The 26,576-nt window shown below is 38.7% G+C and overlaps 2 protein-coding genes, 1 long non-coding RNA gene and 1 pseudogene across 5 annotated transcripts in view; 2 read left to right on the top strand and 2 right to left on the bottom strand.

Moving 5' to 3' along the window:
- LOC149034602 (E3 ubiquitin-protein ligase TRIM45-like) overlaps nucleotides 1-2,121 on the top strand; it is a 3,143-nt gene extending 1,022 nt beyond the window's left edge. Inside the window, exon 1 of the mRNA XM_089193512.1 lies at nucleotides 1-2,121. This exon is cut by the window's left edge and continues 1,022 nt beyond it. Coding sequence (XP_089049638.1) covers nucleotides 1-1,165 — 1,165 coding nt within the window. The 3' untranslated portion in view covers nucleotides 1,166-2,121.
- Nucleotides 2,122-2,842: 721 nt separating this feature from the next.
- On the bottom strand, nucleotides 2,843-23,445 carry LOC113665792 (uncharacterized; annotated as a pseudogene). The gene is made up of 16 exons (XR_016182849.1): nucleotides 23,313-23,445; nucleotides 18,185-18,294; nucleotides 17,100-17,294; nucleotides 16,237-16,360; nucleotides 15,537-15,712; nucleotides 14,794-15,012; nucleotides 14,372-14,440; nucleotides 8,795-8,923; nucleotides 8,478-8,591; nucleotides 8,070-8,213; nucleotides 7,356-7,490; nucleotides 6,454-6,537; nucleotides 5,011-5,169; nucleotides 4,638-4,735; nucleotides 3,608-3,752; nucleotides 2,843-2,963 (listed from the first exon to the last, which is right to left on the bottom strand). The product of XR_016182849.1 is annotated as an uncharacterized LOC113665792 (transcript).
- Nucleotides 13,159-14,339, bottom strand: LOC149034601 (uncharacterized). The gene is made up of 2 exons (XR_016182851.1): nucleotides 13,680-14,339; nucleotides 13,159-13,511 (listed from the first exon to the last, which is right to left on the bottom strand). It is a non-coding gene; the product is annotated as an uncharacterized LOC149034601 (long non-coding RNA).
- LOC113665787 (uncharacterized) lies at nucleotides 21,937-26,576 on the top strand. Of its 2 annotated transcripts, none has more exons than XM_089193514.1 (4): nucleotides 21,937-22,636; nucleotides 23,323-23,476; nucleotides 23,794-23,921; nucleotides 24,971-26,576. In XM_089193514.1, exons 1-4 carry the CDS (start codon nucleotides 22,616-22,618, stop codon nucleotides 25,196-25,198), a joined length of 531 nt encoding a protein of 176 aa, XP_089049640.1. In that variant the 5' UTR covers nucleotides 21,937-22,615; the 3' UTR covers nucleotides 25,199-26,576. The 2 variants fall into 2 exon arrangements, with proteins under 2 accessions (XP_089049640.1, XP_027037313.2); XM_027181512.2 differs by having other exon boundaries at nucleotides 21,946-22,636; nucleotides 23,320-23,476.

The raw sequence follows: 26,576 nt of genomic DNA, 5'->3' as shown, positions 1-26,576 counted from the left end.
GTTTTACCCCACTCCTGTTATGGGCTTCGACTTGGGCGACATCGGCACCGAAGACATAGCAGACGCAAGTTGGTCCACTCTAGAGGGACTGGATCAAACTTTTCAGGCTGGTTTAGAAGCAAAGTTCATTTTGTCCCCCAATACACCTGATGGAGAAATAAGTAACCAGCCTGATCTCATACTGCAAATTGAAGTTCTCATACAACCAGACAAAGATGTCATACAAGTCTCTGTTTGCAACACAGAAAGCGGTAGATTCGAAGTGAAATTTACACCCAAAGTACCCGGTGCTTACAGCATTGAAGTGAAGATTAATGGAGATACACTCGCCAACTCTCCGTTCACTGTGGCGGTGAAGGAGCGTGAACTTATTGTGGTCGGTGAGTTGGATCTGAATTTATTAAAAGGAGAAGGGGTCATCAATCTATTTGGAATCGCGGTAAATACGATAGGGAATATTGCCGTAACTGATTGTGGTACAAACTCCGTTTACATATTCGATAAAAATGGTAAATGTCTGAGAACCATTGGAGTTAAAGGGCAATTTAGAAACCCATTTGGCGTGACATATTTGAACGATGACGAGATTTTGATTACAGACACAAGTAACGGCAGAATAAAACAAATTAATATCCAAACGGGAACTGTTGTGAACACTTTAGGAAGAGCAGTTGGAAAAGGAGAGTTTCATTTCCCTTCTGATGTTTGTTTGGATGAAGAACGTCGCATTGTTGTAACCGAGTTTTGGAAGAGTAGGATACAGGTGATGTCACCTGAAGGAGAGACCATTTCCATCTTTGGAAACATCGACCCAGAAAAATTAAACAACTCAAAGAGCTGCTTCCCTTACAAAGACAAGTTTTTCATATCCGATAGCGGAAATCATTGCATTAAGGCTTTCGACAAGTCGGGAACATTCCTACACAGATTTGGCAAACGGGGCAATCAAGATGGACAATTTGACAGCCCGTATGGTTTGCTTATAAACAGATCCCATTGCCTTTTGGTGTGTGATCAGCTCAATCATCGAGTTCAACAGTTTTCTCTGGACGGTCGCTTCACTGGAAAAAGTATCACTCATTTACCTAGTCCTCGTGGAATAGCAGCAACATCGGATGGACGTATTTTCGTGACTACCCCTAAAAAGATTTTCATATTAAAGTAGCTGTTTCAACAGACACATTAATTTTCCAGTTTCTATTCTACTTCTAATGGTCCGAACTGTCTCTTTCCTTAAGTGCAATAATCGGAGACTGAAATTTGTAAGTTTATTCTTCTCCTCGAGGAAACTTTATCGAATACAACTGAACTAATTAGCTTCGAGATTTTCAATTTTGTATGTTAGTGGCATTTATGCATACTCGTAATAATGTAGTAAAGGCAAATACTATAGGATTGTGATTGTCAAAGAATATTTTACACTGAGGACCTCGCATTAAATACATTATTTCCATTCGATAACTTAGCAGTAACTACATATACATTGCTTTCTTCTACTAGAAAGGGTGACACGTACCAGGTGCTGAAATAGACGAGTACCATGTGACATCCAGCTCTTTTTAGGCCTCGCTCCCAAAAGAAAAAAATTACAAAAACAACCGCGTTATGCGATTGCGTAACTTTGTAAGGTTAACCATTTAACTCCAAGATCTGACTGTTAATTCTCCCCTCTAGCTGCTACACATTTCCTTGTAATAAATAAGTTACAAGTGTTTGGTGTCAGATCACGATAACAACCTCTACCTGATAAGTTTGAATATTCTCATAACCTGCTTGTAGTAAAGCACATAGGAAGCAGCTAGAGCACGAAAGAAGAGAAGAGGGAAACACGAGACGTAGTCGAGTGTCTTTCCCTACTTCTTGAGTGCAACTGAGAGTATAATCTGATCGGTGGAATAGGATCACTGGTCTTTTTTAATCAATCAGATTATTCTCTTAATTAAAAGCTTTCAAAAGTGGCTAACCAAGTTTATAACATGTAATAGTCCATAAACTGAAATAGTTCGGCAGGTTGAATTCAGCACTTCTCCCTGAAGTTTTTTAGTCTTTATGAAGAATCAGAAGGTGAAATGTTCAGTGAAATTCGGCCGAATTGTGGCTCATATAAACACGCAAGTTTTTTCGCATGACAGTTATTAAAAAAACTGCTCAAGGCGTTTGTTTTATGAATGAACGACAACATGAAGATTGCTCGGGGTGAGAGCGCCGTAAAACACGGCTTCTGTAACTGATGTGGCCTTCCAATTAATGCATTGGAAAGGCTAAAGGGATCGGTAGGATTGCGTTTTTCTGATATCAAAACCATGGCAAATGGCAGTTGATGAAAGTAAAATATAGACAGGTAGACGCCAAAGAGGACAAAATTTAGCCAAATTGGAGGGAGGTTGATTTAATACGAACTACCAATAATGCCAATGTTGTTACTGTTGGGCGATGCTGAAGCTGAATAAACATTACCCTGGTGAGTAAAGTACAATCCCATAGGATCAGAACGGGGATTGTTACAGGAAAACGCGGTGACAGAACTCAATTTTCTGCAAAAAATTCTTTCTTGTATCTACTAACTCTATCACTTTTAGACATAATTGTGCTTCACAAAGGTAGTCAGACGGAACAAGGAAACACCGATGAGGATATCTGTAAATCAAACTGTTGGTCATTTTGCCTTCCGTAAATTTTAAATTTAAGGCAAAGCAACGTCAACAGTTAGTAGATACTACGAGTAACGGCTGATTGAGCCTCAGCAAATAAAGTGTTGATCTTGTTCTTCATCACAATGAAGTGTTTTAAAAAGCTCTTAAAAGAGCTTTTCAAAACACTTTATTAACATCAAACTGACATGTTCACTTTAGATCTTGCTTTATTTTATCGCCTTTGAACACAAGGTAAACGCTATATTTAAACCAGAAGTGTCTGCAGCAGTAGATGTTCTTTACTTGTTGGCTGCTGAAAATAGTAAACGTCTGGAATCAAAAACCGAGTTCAATATTTATAATTTTGTTTGTGGATTGTTAGTATTTAAGTTAATCATGAAATATATTTTAACTTGTACTTTACCCTATGTTATGCAAATTTTCCTTAATTTTTTGCGAGTCAAAACAAGAAACTTACATTTCATCGAAAAACGTGATTCTTTGCCTCAAATATGTTTCCCTAAGTTCAAGTACAAAATTGTCCATTTCCGAATTACCTTTGACCTCTTTTTCAAACCGAGTACTGGACTTGAAAACATTGCCCTGATCCCCCATAAGGCTTTGCCATATTCTTAAGATCCTTCCCTCCTAATTGGCAGTGAATCGTCTATAGTCCCCTTTATACTCTGTTGGTGACGACTGACCCCCCCCCCCTCCGTTTCCCCCTGAAATCCATGTGATCCCCCAAAATCCTCCGAACACCCTCGACCCCAAGGCAATAAATAATGACTGTCGATCGCTCTGACGAAGAGCTAACGCTCGAAACGTCAGCTTTGAAACTCTTTACGGTGACTAATTTACTTTATCAACCAAGTTGATAAAACCAAGATTATCCTGTTACACTCCCCCACCGACGCAGCATCACAGTTTCTTTAGGAACGTACCCCCTTTATACATAATGACTGTTGCCTTACCTCAAGCGTCACAGCCGTACAGTTCTACCCTCATGCAGACCCAGGTTGAGGGGCTGTCGTGAGGAAGGACCTTGACATAACGAGCTTTAACAGGGCTAAACCTGTTTAGAACTGGAGTGAAGTTGTCACAATTACCATCAAACACCTTGAAAGAAAGCAATGCACAATGACTCACAGGTACTTGAAGATCGAGGAACAAGTGATGAGAAATAACTTACTTGTGTGTAAATAAATGAGATCAAATAAAGCCAAATCAGGATAAGTAAAACGTATTGCATTTCGTGATGTAATAAACTTTATTATGTCTCTTATTTAATACGAGTGCCATTATTGGTCAATTTAGTGGGCCGTATTTCACTGCACCGCCCGCTAAATTCAAAAGATTGTTTGAATTGAAACCCTTCTCAACTATTTGAACCCAAAGATGTGCTAAATATCTTACGAACCTCGTTTTCTCCAGCCCCGATTTATGGCTTACGAACTTCGCACTGGGGCCATAAATCCAATCGGCCGGAAAATAACTTGGTCCATAACATACAAAATGGACCTCGAACTCGGGTAGCAAGAGGCATCAGTGTTGAGCGTTTCTTATTAGCCATGCACTAACTCTTGAAAGTGATTGACCATTTCCAACATTTTTAACGGTAAATACAATTATGAGTACTATTTCACAATTCCACGAGTTACTTTTGATTTCCATCACGTGATACCAACGAGCACTCTACAACAAATTCTGCGATCTGATTGGCTACACTACTCGCTATCTAATCCTTGATGGACGGTGAGTAAAGTGACAAGGCTTAATAGGCTCTTGTATTTTACAACCGCAATCACATTGCAAGACTTGCGATAAACCACTAGTAGATTTAAACAAATACTGTTTGCCCCTCTGACGAAAGGCTAACGCTCGAAACGTCAGCTTTGTAACTCTTTAAGGTGGGCAATTTACGTTTTCAACTCAGTTGATAAAACTAAATTACCCTGTATTACTGATACAACTCTTTCGATCTTAGAACTGTAAGCTCCTCACCTTCGATCTCCCATTCTCTTGGTAATTCTGAAAGTTCGTTCCATCAGTGCTGAAAGCAAGTTCGTACTTCTTTACGTGCTCAACAAACACATCACGTCCTAAAAAACAAAATTTCTAAGTTCAGTTGAATCTTAATTTGAGGTTTCATTTTCGTCAAATATGTGTTATTCGTTAAAAATAGTAAAAAAAAAAACCAAAACAAAAAAAATGAAAGCTTTGTGCCCTTAACTTAGACACACGAAGACCATAGCTATGCGAAGAAAGAAAATCACCGACTGATGAAATACTTGTTTCTCACATCTAAATTTAAGACAAATATATGGTGATCACAGAAGAGAATTCATATGCTAATCATCTTCTCATTCCTTCTCACCTTGTGTAGCGATTCCAGTAATGGTCTTCATTTTTCCTAGATCGATTCTTAGCCACTGTGGGTTCCGATCCACTGCGCACCAGCTACCGATTCGTTTGTTGTCGTAATCATCTTCAAAATAAAGACGAGCGTTGCTTGCCAACGCCCACCAGCCGCCACCTGAGCAAAGAATAACGTAAAGAGAAACAACAGACGGTGCTCAACCACATTCTGTACTTTTAAATCGCGAGTTCTAGCAGAGCTGCGCTTATAGTGTCTGCTGGTAATGTAGGCGCACACGGACGACGAGGGAAAGTAAAGAAAAAAAAAAGCAAATGGGAAATCATTGGTTTTGAACTAAAAGCTAACGACAAGGATCTTTATGCTGTCGTTCGCGTCTCAAAAGCGTCTCTGCTGATGTTTCTTGTTGATGATTATCGCATGCTCCTAAAAAAAAAGGGCAAAGTTTTATTTCTAGCCGGAACGCACCAAAGAGTTAAATCGTCTTTTTTCAATTGGTGCAAACTTTCCTTCCTTAAAAAACACGTGGACCGCTTCCTAGCTTATTTTTAAATATAACTGACAAGAACTTGGTATATACTTAGTAAAAAATGATCATATTAATGCGATGCAAAATTATCGCATAAAAAAGCTGACAAGAAATTAAGGTAAAAAAGCCGCTGTCCTCCTCAATAACTATAATGAACCCCGAGTTTTACTTTAAATTCCATTTCTAGATCATAAAAAAATGATCAGTGAAGTTTACGAAAATCTCAGCGTAAGTATTCAATACAAGGAATGACGTAACCGCGAAAGTCATAAATAGTAAGTTAAAAAGAGATAGAGCCTGTTCTCGAGCAAAATGGCCGATTCAGCCGGAGCTTATCCCGGTTTCCATAGCATGAGGAGACCTGGAGTATTAATACTCCCTCCCCTCCACCCCCGCCGGGATGGAATGCCAGTCTATCACCCCCAGCATCAGGCTCCCTCATAATTCACCGGTACTTATTTATACTCCTGGCCCCGGTTGATTGAAGGTTGGATGGTGCGACCCACTAATTGAATAAGACTATGCGGTGGATAGTGCTTTAAGAGCTTTGCTGTTTTGCTATCTGTCGGATAGCAATTCATCAGCGGTACAGAATTATCCGACCTTTCTACAGCTAGGCCCTGGGTGAAGAAAGGCACTCGCCCGAGAACACAACACATTGACCCGGCTACGTCTCGGATCCACAACTCTCGACCCAGACTCCAGCGCACTAATTATAAAGCCACCACTTCTCCTTCGTCTGGTGAGTTTCTAACAAAAATTCAATTACTATAAAAAAAAACTCGCAACTTCCTCATCTATCTTCGGAATGCAAGTCGGGAACCTTTTTCCGAACTTTTCCACAAACTAAAAATTCGAGACTTTCCCCTCGGCTGCACAGCTCATCAACTAATCATGAATTTCTCTCCTCTCACCTGGACTTAACTCGGTTGAGGCAGTAAATGCACTGTCAGGGAGTTTGTTATCCCAACCGAGACCGAGTGGTTCAGCGCAGGAACCTGGGATATAAAATATTATTATTGTTATAACTTCACTCCTCTTAGGCATAAAAGGCTTTGCATTAAATACAACCCCTACAGTTTGCACTTTTAGCCACTAGAATTTACATTTGTTTCTTGTCAAGAACTGCGAAATGAATTTATATTGCTTTTCTTTCCATTCATTAAGTTTGCGTTTTTGCGTGAAGTTACGTAAGATTAACGTAACGTTTACGTAACAGTGGTAGCCAGTATAAGCGTTGTTTTTGCTGAATAATTTTCATTTGCCAGTTGACCTCAACTAGGGCAGTCCTTCCGTTGGTTTTTGCTAGCGCCGTGGTACTTTTGTTTGAGAGTTTTTGCTATCGGACCTGGTCACGCCACAAGTTTTGAATTAAATGTAGCAAAATACTACATGTTTACGCCAAACTTGAATACACGCTCACATGTTTACACATTTACACATCTTTCTTCTTTACATTTGTCTATCTTGGAATTATAGAACATGCATTCAAGTTTGGCGTAAACATGAAGTAATTAGCTACAGCGCTGTTTTCATTTAGTGGCTAAAAAGCCTTATCAAGCCCCTCTATTGCTACTCTACTGTGGTTGTGATCCTCTCAGTAAGCCCTCATAACTTCCCATCTATTAACTATTTAAGAAATAGATTCCTCGTTGCGCATGCGTCTGTTCAGTAATAAATCACAGATGACGTAAAAATATGTTAAGAACAAAACAGTGGTCCAGGAGGCGCAACCGAGAGTGTAACTATTGTTAGGTGGTTCTACCATTTTTACTTTTTTTTTTTTCAGGTAATAAAAATTAGTTGCCGTACAAACCTTCAGGTCTGAGAGGTACAGCGTCACATTTCGCTTTGCAAGTCTTACGACAATTCCTAAGTATCCACCCTGAATGCTCGCATTGTGATAATGAGTAACTTGGGCAATTGCTTGATTTGTCCACACAACGAAGACCTAAGGTAAACAATGAGAGCAGGCGCAGTGAGCCATAAGTGAGTAAAAAAGAGACTCGTAACATGTTATTTGTGACATGCGTGGGAAGATTGTATCTAACGTCACGGCATGGGAGCTCAGGCGCGAAGAGCGAGGGAGACTTATTTTCAGTGTCAGAGGGCGGGAATATTGGGGCGCAGCAACGATACAACTGCAAAACATTACAGACCGTGGACAGAGTCCGCCTCGCGCGGAAAAAAATTTGTCTAGTTTCAGGAAGTAATTTAGTTGAAACATGAATTATTGCTGGTGGGAAATCACGTACAAAGGGAGGTAATTAAAAATTTTCTGAGTACGAGACGAATTTAGAACCGAGAGCTGGAAAACGTATAATTTTTGCCTGGTGCTTAAGCTACAGCCAGAGCTCAACGCTCATAAATGTAGGGAAAAAAATAAGTCGGCGACAATCAGACGATTATTTGACTGCAGAAATGACTGGTTTTGGTCTTGATCCTGATTGGCTGACAGAACAGCTACGCAGTTGTTCCGCGATCCAAAAGCCTATTTTTAAGTATGTAGCTAAGAATGATACCTTCCTACCTGTTGCATTTGCTGATGGACTGGAAGTGGGTGGTACAGTTGGGCTGCCTGTGCCTGTTGGAGGCTGTGGAGGCTGGGTGGGTGGTGTTGGCTGAGGCGTTTGAGGAGGAGGGGTGGGTGGAGTGGGAGCCTGGGTCGGTGGGGCTATAAGAAAAAAAGATAATCCGTTAAGTTTGATGTTATCAAAAGGTAACTTAGAAAACCAAACAACACAGTCCAGTCCCAAGGTGTTCTGGCTTAGTCAAACTGGACTAGACCGGTGGATCCGTTACGTCGCTGAAAACCTCTCTTAATCGTCACCACCTAGACTTCCGCTTCCAATGGAAACCTGACACGAAAGAGTGCCTGTGGACTTGACTGAGAATACTAGAGATGAAGTGACAGTGCCAAAGAATAAATGTTTCTCACCGTTGCAAAGATCGCATGAGTGAAGGCACCAGTCTTTCATGATGTTCGGATCGGTCTGGCAAGCTCCACTTTGCTTCCATGCTGGACAATTACTGTTTCTATCGATACAGGAATCTAACACATGCAGCATGAAAAAAAAAATAAAAAATATAAAGAGAGAGAAAAGGAAATGAAAAAAAGTTCAAAATCCATTGGACTGACTTGGTACAACAAAATGGCCGCCATTATATAATTTTGACACAACAAAATGGCCGCCGGTTTATATTGGTCGAAATATATGGCTGCCTTGAAGTCAAATAAAATCTAATACTACTCACCGCTGCTACAGAGATTGCACGTGACTTTACACCACGTGTGCATGGCGTCAGGTTGGTTCTGACAGTACCCCGCACTCTTCCATGATTGACAACTTGATGTGTCGGCGTCGTCCTTACACAAATTGGAGCCTGGTGAACAAAGTTACACAAGGGAGGTTAGTAACAGTTGTAGCACTTCCTCTGTGTTCACAAAACAAATGTACAACTAAGAAGACTGTGAACCTGGAAAAAGTCGATATGAACAATATGAAACCTTGAAATGGTGTTCCATTGTAAAATCATGAAAGTGAAGTGACCCTTGAAAGTCATAACTAAAAAAAAAAATAGGTCCGCAATGCGTACTTGTGTGGGATTTTATTGACAAAGTGTTTGGAAGGGGTTTTTGAGCGGAAGCAAACCTGTCGCTCACTGTGAGTCAACTGTACTACAGGGGTGATATTAGGCCTGGAATCAACAGTCTGAATAGTAATTTTTGTGTGGGAATTATTTGAACAAATACAGATTTACAGGAGGGATCTGGGGTATTAACTTTTCCTTTTATCAAGCAAAATGCCTTTCCTTCCCTCCCTGGAAGCTTTTTGGCGTGTTTTTGAACGTTTGGTAATCGTCTTCAATAAATAAATTACCTCTTGGTGGCTTAGGCTATTTATTTGTTTATACGGCAATACTGGAAATACTTGGAGCAGTAAATATTTTCGTAACAGTCATTGAAAAAAAATTGAAAAAATTTCTGCTACTACTTTTTAACTCGTGGATACACGATAGCGTAGAAACGAGTTCTTGTGGGCGCTCTGCGATATGCAAATTAGCGTGGACTCTTCGTAATTAGTCGTAATTAGTCGGCTTCGAACTCGAGATCTATCCTTCCGAAGAAGTAAGTCCAAAGTCGTGGCGCTATTATGATTGCACTGATCGTTGCGATATTTATTGTCTTTACACGCCTGTTTCGACATTTACTATATTGAAATGGACTTCAAATGTTTCAGATTAGTGCTATGATCAACTTAAAAACCAAATTTGAAGCGTCTTCGAATCGTCCATGCGCTGAACATAACGAGGACCAGCGAGAATCACGAAGAGTTTGTGAGTGACAGCAAGCTGTTGACACAGAAATTCCCACGGAAACATGTACACATGACATAAAAAAAATGGTAATTTGCAGCATTATTTCTTTCTACGCCAATTTGGGTCTTTCCGTTGTAATCGTTTCGTTTTGTTATTCTTCTATGCAAGCGTGACTGTTTTGATGGTAAGAATGAAAGATGATCGCTATCCACAAGTCGTTGCCGAGCACGTGACTATAATCTGGCCGGTGTTGTTTTGATCACTTGACAATCTTTTTCGCTGAAAATACAGGACGACTTCCTATTTCAAGGAATGTTTTTCCAATTAATTTCTATCGCATCGGTGTAAAAAAGTACAGGTATATGGGTGTTCTGAAAAACAAAAGGGAAATTCAAAACTACGAGAAATTGCGAGTAATCGGCCTCTTGTACTACACGCGGGTTTTTTTGGTGTAACATGCGTGTGTTTCCCGTAAGTTACAAGCACTTTACGTGGGAATGCTGCAATCACGAATTTTATATTACGTGAAAGTCATGCATGTGGTTGTTTGCTCACTTCACTAATATGTTTGTTTGCTTGTTGTTGTTTTTTTGGTATCCTGGAGTATTTCAGGAGGGGTTGCAGACTTAACTGTGGAATAATTGTTTAATGCAGGGTTGTCAATAAAGGTTGCAGTTAGAAATTAGCCAAGATGCTAAAGGAGCTGCCTTGAAATTTCAGGACTGTGTGTTATGTAGTTTATTTTTGTCTTTTGTAAATGGTTGTTAAACTGGACAACTCTTAGAAAGATGACTTCAAACTTAATTTTAAAAGGCCTGTTCTGGTACCAAATGAATAAGCAGCATTTCCTTATTAATAGTTTTGCAAGTTTCTCATTTCAAATTCCTCTGAAAAAAGAGAAACAACTCTTTTCACAACTATATACTGCTTTCTTTTGTTGCTCTCTTAACTTAAAAACAATGTACATCATGATAAAGTAATTTGTTATAGGACACCGTGAAATGAGGCCCAAACAGCTTTATGATCTGTGAAATGTGTTTCTAAAACATCTGCTTGTATATCAATGTTAGATATATTTGTATATATATGATCAATTACTGTGTTGTTGTCAGTTGTATAAGTTGATATGAACTGTTTGTAGTGGTTACCCCTCACTAGTAAATTATACAAAGGTCTTCTGTCTGTTTCAACAAGCCAATTTATATCAAAGTCTCTAGTAATGATATTGTTGTCTGGTGAAATGTTATTTAATACCTCAGTTATTGCTTCATAAAGTTGTCTTACAGGCACGTTTGGGGAGTGATATATCTCTATGATTGTCCAATCCTCAAACCTTGCTAACTTAATTACTGATATTTCAACACCATGTATATTGTGACAATAGGGGTATCCAGGTAAGTATGGGATTTTACTGTACACAGCTGTACCACCATAAGACCTTGATCCATTGCTGGAATTAAGGTTATCATTACAGAAGAGAACATAACCAGCAATGTCATACATGTTATTATTATCTTGAGAATTAAATCTTGTTTCTGTGAAAATATTGATATCAGCACTTAGATAAATTAAGTCTTTATGTTTATCTTCTATGTGTTTGTGAAGAGACCTTACATTAAGATAACACAGTTTAAGAAGGGAAAATGTTATGTCATGGAGAGGGAGGTGCAAAGCTTAAGTTTTGCAGTTGTTCTTAATCTCTCCATCTGGATTAACAGCAATCTTGCTTTCACGCAAATCAGAAATATATAGGCCTTCTATAGCAGTCACTCTACTGAGTCCCATATAATGTATGTGTGGAATAGTATTTCTGGTACTAAAATCCACAACAATTCTACTGTCAGTATCACCTTGTGACCTGTGAATTGTTTTTGCTGCTGTGGGACGCAGTGGAAATTGTTTTCTAACAACTTGTGCTGTTCTGTTTCCACCTACCGCAAACTGTGTAGTCACAGGGTTTACTGGGGTCCATGTGTGTTCAATTCATTGTACATACAAATGTCTTTTTTCATTCCTTGTTTTCTGACCTACATCTGAGTGGTCAAATTGTACCCATACAATACCAGATGGTTTGGTTTGTTGATGTAACTGAACTAGTTTAACAACATTTCCAGCACCATTTGTCATGCCATCTTTGGTTCGCACATTCATGACAAGGTGTGTTCTTTCACCCTCAGCAAGACAAAGGGTTGAGGCTAACTGTTTTGTTTTTCTTGGATCATTGGGTATTTGTCTTAGTATTTTGTTTCTTAGCTCTGGAGAGATAGCTCCAATAACACTATCTTGAGCATTTATTGTGAATTTGTTTCCTGTGGCTGCATTATGGGCCCTTTGTTTAAATTCATCTACTTTAGCATTCTGTATAAATAGGTGAGGTGCATCTATTGGGTTGTTGATGTCTTCTTGTATAGCTCTCTTTAAGTTTTGCAATGTCAGCTACTGTGTGTTTACCTTTACACAACCTATTAAGTAATTCTACAAACAATTTGCTGTCTCTTTGACCCATGATTTCATTAAGTTCAAACATTTTAAAGTGTTTATGCCATAAACTGGGAGAAAGAACAGCATAAATCTACATTTTTGAGGTCTTTGAAAATATAAGCATCCATAAAAGATTCTAATTGGAATAAGTCACCAATAGCAATTATGCTCACACCTCCAAAATGCTCCCTACAGCCTTTTATATCTTTAAGCCTATTGTTTAGCCGTATTGCAAACATACCATTTCCTACCATTAAGATTTCATCAACAAAAATCAATTGACTCCTCAAAGTGTTTAGTCTACTTGAATCAAGCTGTTTGTAATTTCTCAGTGATTGATTGGCAGGAATGGCCAGAGTGCTATGAAGAGTGTCACCCATAAGCTTTACCAGTTGGAGCTAATAGTATAACTATGATCTGATGAAAATCATCACCAGCTCTAGTGTTATAATACTTAAGCACTGCCTGATACAAAGCTTTTGTTAAATGCGATTTGCCAACACCAGCCCCTCCACTGAGGAAGCAGTAGAAAGGGGTTTCTGAGGTTTTAATCTGATGTAAAATGTGTTAAAAAAATTCTTTTTCCTCTTTATCGGGTGTCTGGACCATTTGACGAAAATTAAAATCAGGTAATTCATTCAATATCAGTGGTTCATTATTCAGCGATGTTGATGAAATGTTGAGATGATCAAAGAGGTCATAGTTTTCACTAAAATCAGGATGTAAATCTTCATGAGATCCAATCCTTGAACGGAATTGGTCGATGGAGATCCCCATATTTACTTGTGTGCTTGAGCGAGCAACAACAATCCAACTAACTAGAAACTCAGTTTATTAAAATAGATAACACTCTTGACAGTTCAAGGCAAATAATAGTTTCTTTCAGTTTGTGACACTTTGAGACACTCGTGAGACATTTTGAGACACTAGTGAGACACTTTGAGATACCCTGAGACTCTTTGAAGCGCAACCCGCACAAATACATTCAAGCCGACAAATGTTGGCTTGCGAGAGTACAATGACTCCTTTCAATCTGACACAACCCGCACCGAAGGTCCAAGCCGATAAATGTTGGCTTGTGAAAGCGTAAAAGCTCCTGTGCAACCTGCACTGAACACAAGCCGCGTTTCAGCGTGCTGACTTACGTGAAAAAATCTTTTGTTATAGACACCTGAAGAAATAACGAAACAAACGCCTCAGATTATGAAAGAAAGAACACAAACCAGATGTACAAACGTAATCGCATTTCGTGAGAGCTTAATCGTGAAGCTCCCACAACAAAATTGAAAAGTTAAAGCACGCAAAGAACCCGTGAAAATATGAAATGACTTATCCTTACCTTGGAAACAAAAATCCCAAGAAACAAACATGAAATTCCGAATAAGTTCTCCAAAACCCAACGACTGAGAAGAGAAATGGCCGCCGTACAATACACTATGAAAAAACGCCGACTGGAATCCAGTCTTCACGGCTCACTGAACGCAAATAGAAACCACGTGACAAGCACTTCTCTCTCGTGGACAAATAAATAAAGAAATAAATTTCTCGGGCGTTGACTAAGTGTGGGAAATCCCACACAAAAACTCTTTTCACTCGAGAGCTACAAAACTTAACCGACGTATTCAAAACATTCAATCAAGAAAGTGAAGGTACAACAAACAGCCAACGAGAAACCAGGGTAAAACATGAAAACTTCACGATTTGCTCTAGTTTTGCATCTGATTGGTTAAGAGGGCAGCGAGAGTTTTTTTTTTACCAATCAAAGGGCAGCGAGAGTTTTTTTTTTTTGACCAATCACAGAACGTAACGTAGTAAAACCGATTTTATTCTGGGTTACTTTCTCCAAGGTGGTAACTTGATTAAATCTGAGTTTTTCCCAAGCTGTCATCGTCTTAATCCGAATAAGAGAAATAATGGAAAGATGTATCGTGGATTCTGACAATACTAACAACAAATTGATTGTGCCGAAAGGGAATTAAAAGAAATTTCCTTTTTAGGAAAGACCAGCCAATCGCAGCAAACACTACTTACTACGTTTCTGGAGGCGTGGAGCTGGTCTGAACGAACTGAAGTCATCAATGGCTCTTTTTCTCATAACAACTGTGAAAATGATGAGAAAAAAATTTTCACTGTTAAGTAAAATAAAAATACGTGTGATTTCTAAACAACCACAGGACTTAAATATTTACGAGTGACAGAGTCAAATTGGGTTGTGTATAATTATTTCTGAACCAAAGAAAACCTTAGGGTATTCTCTATTTTTTGTAGAGAACCATCAAACAAGGTCGTTACAAATCAATAAGAAAATAAGCTGGTTTTGCGATGGAAAAAATTATGGCAAATTACAAATGGTGAAATTTTCCCACCGATGCTGAGCCAAGGGCGTTGAATCGTTTTTAGGGAAAAAAATTATGAAAAAAAATTTGTTGAAATAGCCCCTTTAAATGGCTTACTGTTACATTTGTACATTGCATTGGTTTGTTGCGCGTCGCCGTCACTCAGCTCCACGTACGGGACCTTTCCATTCATTGGCACTACGTTACGGATGGTGGGTTTGCCATTTTTGGAGAAAGCCGTAAACGGGTAGTGCATGATGGACTCGAAATCATACGGCACGCCATAATCAACAACTTCAGTTCCCCATTTCCTTTTGGCGAAAGCGTCTTCGAGACCTGAAGAAGAAAAACAAGTGAATGGTAGAAAACAGAAGAGTTGAATAAGGTTACATAGCACATTGTGGAGCACACAAATGATTACAACACAAGCATCGATAAACTGCTATGTAACCAAACTGCTTGAAGAGTCGGAAAACACAAGTAGCCAGGTAACTATTGCTTTCAGTCTTCAGAGGAAACATACGGCCGTGGTATATGATCTCTATGCCTAGTGTGGGGCAGAGAAAACCAATCCAATATCGGAATACTTTCGACACTCGATTGAAAATTGGTTTATTCATACCTGATAGAGCGTTCATCGCGCAACTTAAGTCCTTGGTAAAACTCTTATTCTTGTAAACAATATACTTCTAACTGATCAATTTGCCCGAACAAAAAACAATTATCTTTCACCCTTGCGACGAGGTTGAAAGTTTACGTGTCGCTATTCATGGCACCTTGGTTTGCCCTCATGTGGCCCATATACTTAGGGCTATCGAAAATCCTATCGTTGGCGCTTATCAACTGTGGAATATTCTCACCATCCAGGACGTTCGCCCATATAACCTGAATGTAACTGTCTCGGTCCGGTCTGCTCTGCTCGTGCCAGAACCCAACTGAATGTCCGATCTCGTGCACCATCACGTGAGTGAAATCACAGTCGCTACCGATAGAGATCTGAGTCTTGTAACCATGGTGGCCCATGTGACCCCAACAGCTACATAATGAAGTTGAGATGATAGAAGCTAATTGAGGTGGCTTAAGATTAAATGTAAATAAAAATGAGTAGCATTTCAAACAAATTATAACATTGGCTCATGCACGGCGTGGTTCCCAATCCACTGTTTCCAGACAGAGTGTGACCACTGGAGTATTTTTGAATATATAGTTTTCAATCTTTCTTGACTTTTTCTCTTTTTTTGTCGTGCTTGTCCCTGTAGTAGGGAAAGGTTTTTCATTTCCAGGATAGTGTTTTCCAATTTGAAGGCGAACCATTACTCAGGTTCATACCACCTTTGTCAGAGGCAGGAAAGCGTCCAGAGAATACGACTCACAATAACGCAAATTGCAAGATGTCAAATAGCATGAACAAGGACAAGCATTTGGATGGTTTTTGTCATGAACTAAGATACAACTAGATAATTTGATCCTTATAATCATAAATATTTTCCCGCATTTGACTCGAGTGTCATCAATTCTCGGCTGCAGTCAGTTAAGGAAGCAAAATTTCCTTTATCTTACCCCTGGTCCTTAAAGAATTCCAATTAAGCCTTTTCATTCGTCCTGGGCACAAACCGCAAGCAAGTTTTACGTTCCCACTGCTTTATGGCATTTTTCACAGAGCGAACAGCGCTTTCCATGTTTCCTGCAAGAAACATGGTGAATGAAATATACATAACCCTTTCTCAAAGCAAAGACTTATCACCTGTTGATCATGGAGAAGCATGCGATGAAACAGATACCTACATTTTTCGAATTTAAGTAGGGTGATATTTATCATAGTCTCTTATGAGTCTAGCTTTAGAAGCTTAAACCTCAGCAAGGGTAGACTAGAATCTCGTGTAAACAACGCTAAAATACCATAGGCAGTAAGGTAAGAAGTAAGGTTTTTCTCGAAACATCTCAGTTGTGCAGCCTTTCTACAATTTAGACGAAGGGAAAGGGGAGAAAAAAATTTGCGTTCATTGACTTAATTGTTCTGAGGATGATGTAAAGCGCTACATCATGAACATCTCAGTCATCTTTTGCAAAGTGAAAATTACCAGACTTGGAGAAGACTACAAAATATTATTAGTTCGGTGAGATAGAAGGAGGCAAGGATGGCCAAGGATAGCCAAGGACGACTGAGGATGGCCAAGGATGGTTAAGGATGGCCAAGGATAACCAAGGATGGCCAAAGATGGTTGAGGATAGCCAAGAATAGACAAGGATGACCAACGATGGCCAGGGTTGGCCAAGGATGGTTAAGGATGGCTAGGGGTTACCAAGGATTGACACGTATTGTAAATAAAATGATGAACCTCAAATTTGAGCCTCAACTCCCATCAGACGATAAGCTCAATTTCAATAGGTTTTGTCATTTCCCAGGGGCCATATTAACTTACCTATCGAGCAGTCAAATGTGTAGGGGATGATAGCATTAAGCCAGCGTTCACTGTCCACACTGCTAGCTGCACGAGAGTCAGCCGAGCTTTTGGACGGGTCGCCATATTTCTTTAAATTTTCCTGTTGTTTCTTTGTTAGACGAATGTCTCCTTGATAGTAGGGCAAATGCTTGCCGGGAGGGCTGTGATGTGGGTCTGTAAATGAAGCAACGAATATGTCTTTACAAGCTTACACTTGGGTTACATGTATTTTCTAAATTTTTTGAGTCACAAGTGGATTTTAGTCCAATCCGTTGGGTCACAATCTCCAGATATGTGAACACCACGATGGCAGTCAGCGTGGGTGACCACCATTTTGCCAGAAGATCCTGTATAGGAAAACTGCAAGGCACTCATCTCAGAATAATTCATAAGAAGATCATTAAGAGCTGAATGTGCCATAACAATTAGCCTTTTAACTCCCAGAAGTGATTCATATGTAACTTCTCCCTACATATCCATCCCCTATCCAGCAAACAGGTAATGAGAATACTCAAATGTATCAGGTAGAAGTTGTTATCTTGATCTTACACCAAATTCTTGGAACTATTTTACAAGGAAATGTGTAGCAGCTTGAGGGGAGAATTAACAATCAGATATTGGGAGTTAAGGGTTAAAGCCAGTAAGTAACGAGTATTTCTCAATGGAGTGAGGGATTTGACTCCCGATCAAACGGCTGAAGATTTGACGAAATCGCTCCAATTTATGTTGACAAGAGATGATCAGGCAAAGAGAAAGACTTCACATAGAGTTAATTCTTCCCAAGCCAATCTCCGTCGTGTTATTTTTAGATCAAACCCGTTGAAAAAGCAAAACCAATCCCGCGCAGCGAACGTTATCGCATGGACATCACATGCGCCGTTTATCCTTCCTACGCAGAAGCAAATCATGAAAAACGCGCGAGTTTCACTTAAATTTCACCTAATGGAGAGGAGACCGGTGAAAGATGAATTTTGAAGACCATTTTTAGCACGGTGGATGTCCCTTTCCTTCTGCAATAGAAAGACCACACCGGAAAGGACGTTTAACTCTCGAATGTTTATTACCTGGATTCATGTTGGCTTCAAGAATTTGCTCCATAGTACCTTTAAGGCCTCTGCCAAAGGCGAACGCGGCAAAGAAGACGCAAAGTCCGAGAAGAAACGCTTTCGCCATCCTACAGAGAAAGGGTAGAAAAAGGTCCAGCTAACATTTAAACATGAAATAAATATCTGCGGAAAAGCATTTTTTGTTGACAAAAAAACTCCCTAATATAAATTAGGAGTGATGAATGCCACAAAGAAAATCAGACAAAAAGCCAAAACGGTCTTTCGGAGAAATAAATAATTTCATGGTTTATCGAAAAACACAAGTGCAAGAACTAAACTGCCTTTTTCATATTCAAGCAGTCCGATAGTAGTTAAAAAATCAACGCAATTTTTCAAACATTTCAAGAGTAACTGGGCAGTATACGATATAAAATTTCAGGCATCAACGACGGTTTTTTTCTCTTTTACCTGAAAACGAAATTAGAGTTCTCTCTGTAATTTGCACAATGAAGTGAAAACTTCGGCTTTACGACTATAGATTGAGAGCCATCGGGTTTATTCAGTTGCACAGACTGTTTTCATAATATCTTTTTGTTTCAGTTCTAACCTAACACTTTTTTGCTTGTGTTCTCATGGCTTTCAGCAATTCGAAGAAAAAAGGTGTTACGTTTTTCTTAAAAGTCCTTTCATAACGAGTTCAACCAAAAATATATTTGACTGCATGTATCACACTTTCATTGCCAGAAAGCGAAATTTTGCCTTTATTGGTCTTTATTTGCAAATGAAAAGTTATAAATGAAGCCATGATATAGGTTGACATTAACATTAATAGGTAATATAATTTAATGAAAAGTGATTCGAGACAATCCTGCACACATAAAAAGAAATAAACAAACTCGAATTTAAAGAAATATGTTGGCAATGATCAGGAATGTTTACACACGTGAAAATCTGATCATGGTTTCCACGAGAGCCAAATGAAACAAACTCTTGTTAAATCAAATTGTTATTACATGCAAATTAAGTCGAACAGAAACTCCTCATTTTGACCAGAAATAAACGAGCATTCGTGCGACAGATAGCGCGTTCTTCACAAGGCAAATTTCACCTTCATAAATGCCCTCCTTTGCTAAGGGCAGTCCCGAAATTATTTTTAGAAATATAATTTCTAACTCTACAACGCGATCGTGATCACCCTTGTTTTGAATCTCAACGGCCTGTTTGTATTGTCCTTTACCTGTATGGAACAGTCACTAAGAGGCGAACCAACCAAATAAAACTGAGAATTTACTATCAAGTTAATTTCATTCCATGTTTATCTCCCGAAATCGATGTTAGCAAGTTGAGTTCAACGCAAAGTAGATTATCTTTCTTCTTAGGACTTTAAGAACCAAATGGCGTTTTCTTCAATCGCGTTTAACCCATTTTCTGTGGAACCTGAAATTAGCGGTCAACCTGTATTAAGTCATTCCTCGTGAGCGACTGCTTAAATACAGCTACGACTGTAGCTTACGATACAGTATTTCATTCTCATAAACAAACATCGTTGTTTCAGCTTGAAAGGGATCACATACAGTGTTTATCTATCTTTGTATGGGATGTAGAAACTCGATGCTTTGTGAAAGAAAGTATATGTAGTCGAAGTTCATGCGTCTTGGCACCACCTAATCTTGTATTGCCGTTTGTTGTGACTATTCGGACACGTGTATTGCATTGAAAGTTTGCCCTGTTAAACAGTTTTGGAAATCTATTCCGACAACTAGTACAAACAGTCGGTGCACATGGCGAGCATAAGATTATCGACTAAGAAACTGGTAGCTGTTTTCGTAATTAGACCCTATTTGAGTTAACTCAAGGGCTCGAGACTGACCGGAATCCAAACACTAATCAGTCCCTCTCTTATTCTAGATTTTATCTTTAGTTTTTCTGTTCTAGTTTACTCGCCGACTTGAGCTAGTGGTTAACTTAGGGTCATTTTAAATATATTTTGTAACGATTTGCAAATGAAACTGAAGTATGCTCATCAGGTATGATTCATTTTAACTGCACAAGCATTTTAGGCGTGCTTTTAAGTGTGATGAATCCATAGGGGGCTAGCAGGCTTTTCAGTTAAGATTTTGTAAGATATGCAACAGCCACTCGAAGGCATCTCTTTTAACTTTGCTTTTGTGTTTATTCACTACTGTCTTTTCTTTATGATGATGTTACGCTCGCTGCATCCTGCATCAATAAACGAGATACCCGATGTTTGTTTTTATTAAGATTAGTTACAAAATCTTTCTAAATCGTTTCAGGGTGATTAGAGTTCATCAGAGGTTTTCTTAAAGGAGACTCTCCTCAAATAATTGCTCACCAGCTAATTACGGTTAGCTTTTATTTCTGATGAGGGCATACGAAGTGTTGGAGTCAAACTTTGGCTTCAACTCCTTTCCTACCCACCCTTCCCCCAAAGAATAAAACGCGTTCTTGGCACAACTACAAAACCAATAAACGCCCAAACGCTAGGTATGACTAGGAAGAAACGTTTCAATCTTCCACAAATCTTAATACTGGTTTATCTACTTTTATTGAATTAGGGCAGGGAAAAAAAAGACAGTTTTATGCCAAGAGAACGAAGAACGAGGTTAAGGAAACGAAACTTGGTAAATCATCTAAAGACTGCTGAGCGACTCGTAAAGAAAATGGAAAACCAAAATCCGCCTTTCTTCCTGTATGAAGAGAGTACAATTGCAAATGAAAATTATGCAGATGCAAGTAACAGAGCCTAACCGCCGGGAAGATCAAGGGGGAAAGTTTCTAGTGAAAATGTGGTGCTGGGTCCTTGCAGGGCGATATAACGGATAATCTGGTTTTATCAACGGGGTTGGAAATGTAAATTGGCCACCGTGGAGAGTTTCTAAAGCTGAAGTTTCGAGCTTTAGCCCTTCGACAGAACGAAACGTTCGCCTAACGCTCGGAAAATCAGATTAAGGAACTCTTAACGGTAGCCATTTATGTTGTTAACTCAGTTGATAAAACCAAATCATCCTGTAACTTCCGAGAAAGTTCAGCACAGTAATATTAAAAGTGAGGAGATGTGGTACATTTTTAGGAAACTAAAGTTACCGCATCGATGTAACGGAAAACAGCTTGGTTAGACCTCTCAATATACGATAAATTTTGTTTCTTTTTAAAAAAAATGGTCCCTCAAAGGTGGAGTTTGGAAACCAAAACAACGTGTCATGGGCTTCATTCGGCCAAATATGACTACCTCACCACGTGAATAAGATAACAGCTTTTTATTTTAAAGCATGATCATTATCGAACAAAAAACGAAAGTCACATCAAGTTCATAAGCAAATACTGGAAACTTCTACAGTGTGTTGGTTGTAATATTTCTGAAAATAAAAAAGGTGCATAAAGTTGACGCAATTAAGTGTGAATTCAAACTAAACAAATAACAAGCGGTCGGCATGTGAAATCCCATTTCAACTTGTTTCAAAAATTAAATGCTTCATTCGAATTGTGTAGATATTTAAATGACTTTCACAAGTTTATAGTTTAAAAATTTATCAGCTGTACGTCATAAGAACATCGTCACATATGTTCTACAAATTCTGAATGAAATAACTTTCGATGCGCCGTCAAACTGGAGAAAAAAATTTAACAACAATTTTCTTTGTGCCATTTCTAAAAATACTTAGCATTTAAAGTTTAGAAGCTGAGCTATGATTGGCCACAAGAATTAGCACCTAAAATAATTGTCTTCAAAGATGTGGGTACAATCGAGGAAAAAAATGGACTTTTGTATAGACATGAGCTTTGGCACTTAGTTTAGAAACACGAACCATGCATTAACAAAAACATCGAAACCGAAGATTCAGAAACCTAAACAATATTGTTACATGTACTATATTTCACAGTCCAGCCGACTACTTTGGGTAGCAGTGAAACAGGGAAAATCTCAAGTGAGAGAGGTGTTATTATCGCGGAACAAGCTTCCCTGTTAAGTTGAAACAGTACACGCCTAGCAAAACCAAACAAAACAAAAATCTTTGACTTCCGAACCAAGCTTTACATGCCACTGGGAAACTTACGTGTCACGCAACTCGAGGGAAATGCCACTAGTTGTCACGCTTCAAAGGAATTAACTTGAGGAGCGATAAACCAAAAATACTGTGTATATCGGACTTAAACTGCCCTTCACAAAAAAGTGCTCTATGTAAAAAAAGCTGTCTTCACCGATTCAAACTTCACCTAGTGGCGGAAAATTTGCTTGGCTTTCGTATAGTGTCGGAAGTTAGGGACGAAAGTAGAAAGTCTCACTCCCAATCTATGACGTAATGTCTGGGTCGAGCTGGTTAAATGTGAGCGAGTTAACGAGTAAGGAATCACTCTTCGCTACAGCTCGCGCACTTAGCTTCGCAACTGTAAAACATCCACAGATTTGTAATAGAACTCGGTGTTCTCATGGAGACCAAAGACGAAAATGTAAGTTCAAATATTCAATTTAGATTCCAAATATTCCACGAAACCTTCGCTTCACCTTCGAGAGCGCATCGTTGTCTGCTTATTTCCAAGCATGATTGAATTGCATTGCGATCAGACTTGCTTGATGCTTATGATATAGTCAAATCGATTATGTCTTTAACCCGTTTCCAACACGAGCAACTGAACCACTTAGTTCCGGTGAAAATCTACATATTTCGTAAATTATTGGCTTTTAAAACATTTATTTCTCTTGTAGATTGGAAATTGAAAGGCTCGTTTTGGACAATTACTCTCTTAGACAAATAAAACAGTATTTTATAGTTGTCGTATATCGGCACCACTGTACCTAATGGCATGACCTGATGGACAAAATTTGCTCAGTGCGCCTCTTGCTGTGGAGGCCATCCCACCGCATACCGAGGAGGCAGAATAGGGGCGGGGTGGGGGGGGGGAATCTACGAAAGACTAGCGTACCAACTAAGGGAAGAGAAGGGGATGAGCCCAACCCAGATCAGTCACTTGGCTTTTAAACACCCTTTGACTCCAAATCTCCCTCCCCTCCCCTCCCCTAAGTACCCCTCTAAACTCTTATCTGTTAAATCTACAGTTGTCCCTAAGCTATTTTCCTGCAGTACCTTTGCCAAAAGGAAATGTATGCAATAAATGACGTATTTACCCCATAGCAGACGAATATGAAGATCTTTGACCACAGTGACAGAGAATGGCACACTACAGATCATCAGCTTTACTCTCGCAACGAAGACGGACAAGCTCCAGGTCACTACATGTGGGTGAATGGCAAATCTGTTTTATCAAATGCAGTCAGTGAGAACCAAAAAAGTAAGTCTATCAATAAATATACCTATAATCAAAACAACAGAAATAATGGGACCTACGCTACAATCAAAATAGTCGCCACCTTGGAATAGCATCACAATCTTTGACCCTTTGTGCCCAAGGGGTGACTTTCATCTAATTTCTCACTACGAAATCACACCTGAATCACACACCACGATCACAAGAAAAAGAAACATTACTCTTGTCCAAAAAGACAAGTAAGTAGAAAGGAAAGTTTCTTGCCCTGTATGCACCAGTTAATATAATATTAGAATGGTTTACTAAACAAGTGTCTCGTTTATCACTATGCTTTTCAACAGCTCATTTTAAGATCCACACTGTCGTGGAGCTTGACGAAAACAAGAAGTCTCATCAAGTTGTCATTTTAGAGCATAAAGGTGGTAGTGTTGTGGCCATAAACCAGGAAGATGACACTGTCATTGCTAAGGTATGATGGCAGAAAATTTCCTGTTAATAGTTGCATGTCAGGGCTAGATAAAAAATGAAAAAAACCAAGTGTGTCCTTGTCTTGGACATTTTTTTATGGACTTATTGAATGAGCAAGGATCTTACTCACTCACCCAGAAACTCAACGCAGAAAACTGAACAGATATTTCTATATGTCCCATTCTGAATTTGCTGTGCCATCATCAACCATAACACTATGGATAATCAAGGATAATCTTCAGACATAGACTGTACGTTGAATGGAGACTCTACTTAAAAACCAGAGGGTATTAACCCTTTACATCCTAACATCAGTATGCATATTCTCCATACTGTTCTCTATACATTTCCAAAGGTACTTGCAGGGAGAATTTGTTGAATGATCAAGAGCATCTTGACATTGTTATCATTCCTTTATTCTTACGACCTCACTCTTAGGAGTTGAGAATTAACAGGGGGTCCTGGTGACTTTGGAATGCTCATATTATATGCTAATATTATACTTCAGTCACACGCAGGTGTTTAGATGTAGGAATTTTTAAGGAAGAGGGCAGGGGGAGGGAGTGGGAAGAGTGCAAACAACTGTGCTCTATTTGAATTTAGGATTAATGTGCCATATTATTATATTGCATATTACAAATCATTTATTTTTTAATATTACAGATAGAGTAATAACTGAAAAGGAATGTTCTAGGTGATGACATGCACATTGACAACTCAGTCGGAGTCTGATGATGACCTTCTGTGCAAAAGCTAACCCCTTTAACTCTCAAGATCTGATTGTTAACCCTCCTGTCCAGCTGCTACACATTTTCTTGTAAATCAGTCATGAGAATTTGGTGTGCGATTAAGATAACAATTTCTACCTAATAAGTTTGAGTCTTCTCGTTACCTTATGGACATGATAGCAAGAAGTTGCATACTGATAACTTCTGGGAGTTAAAGGGTTAACAATGAACTCCAGTGAGGCGGTCAACATCAGCCATTGTCAGCAAAAGCAGTCATTTCCGAACGTGCTCTGACTCAGAGTCTGACTGCTCTTGTCCACAGGAACTTCCTAAACCTCTAAGCCAAAGCAACTCCCTTGATGAAGTTAAAAGAGACAGTCCTGAGGTGTTGTTTTACAAGGTGGCTAGGGAAGAAGACAGTGAGCTGTTTTACTTCAAGTCCTACCTTAAAGATAAGCAACGCGTCCTCGGCTTTGATCAGAAAGGAAATCCAAGGAACACCTCCAAAGTACAACCAGATCAGCTGGAAAGCTGGTTTTCTGTGTTTTAAAGTCTCTTGCAACTGCAAAACTAAAGTTGCAGTTTACAGTTGAAGTAAGAGATATTTTCCAAACAGTAAATTCTGGTAAGGAAATTGTTTCACTTAGGTTAAGCTAATGATGTCATGCAGTGCAAGTTTGACTACAAAATTCATGAAGTTTAGCATGATAAGACATTTGTTTACTGTCTGTTTTAAGATGAAATTATAATCAAAATGTAATTTTATACATGTTGGAAAAATATTTTCATAAAATAGAGATTAAATCCACAGAAAGTTTTGCACAATTTATTTTCATAATTAATATCACTTTGATGTCCAAGTAACCTCAAAACGATTAATTACAGATGAATTTTTAAGAAAAGTGACAGTCTTTTAGCTAATAGTGAATTAAGATTCAGTGAATTTGGTATGTCGTATCCTCTTAAAAGTTTCATAATATTTCACTGGCATTTGTAGGAAATTTTTCATTTTTCTACTGATTTTCCTTTGTTAAAGGTATCGGGACTATTTTAAAAATAGAAAAAACCTCCTTTCAGTTTCTTTAAGATCTGCATGCAGCAAAATGGTTGTGAACATGTTGCTATCAATTTTAAATAAATATTTCATTGGAAATCAATTTGTAATTTGCTTTATATTGACATCAATCGAATTAAACATTCTGTGGCAGACAGACAAAAAGGCGAAGTACTTGAGATGAGATCTTAGGAGTGAAAGGGTTAATTACGCACTGTTAATTGTTTAAAATTTAAGTAAGGTAAACATTTGCTTATGTACGATTATGCGACATTTGTAAAGATACAACTGTTTTATTAGTATTTCATTTGTTCAGTTTACATTTTGTCCACCTTATGTGTATCTCCAGTTTACGGTCATTTCGTTCCGTGGTCAGATCGTTCCACAAAATAGTAAGTTCGTTCCACATATATAATATATATTTTCTAAACGTGTAAATGTGATCTGAGTACAGAGTAGCGATCGGAACATAGACGAAAGTATTTTCACAACTATTTACAAAACAGTGAGAGCGCCGTATGTTAATTTCAGTGTGCATTGCAGAACGATGTGAGAACTATTCACATATTAGAGAGAGCTTATGTTAGTTTTCTGTAAGTCAAAGATGATGTTAGAATTCAATTAAAAGCCTGATGCGAAATTTTAGCAAAGGATATTGCGTTTGTCAGTATATCATTCAAAAAGTTAAAGAAATGAAACGACGTCTAGTAATTAAAGCCGCACCGTGATTGCCGAAGTTAATACTATTATGTTATTGACATTTGATCACAAAACAGACCAGAAGATATTCAACAAAGTACCAAGTTGTCTGCGTATTTGTTAGCGCACTCGATGTAAAGTGGTTTTAGATTAAACATTGTTGTTGCGAGAGAAA

The sequence above is a fragment of the Pocillopora damicornis genome, chromosome 14 (genome assembly GCF_964200805.1).
Source record: "Pocillopora damicornis chromosome 14, jaPocDami1.2, whole genome shotgun sequence".
NCBI lineage: Eukaryota > Metazoa > Cnidaria > Anthozoa > Scleractinia > Pocilloporidae > Pocillopora > Pocillopora damicornis.
Note: the sequence above shows the minus strand (reverse complement) of the source record. Positions and strands in the feature narration are given on the sequence as shown.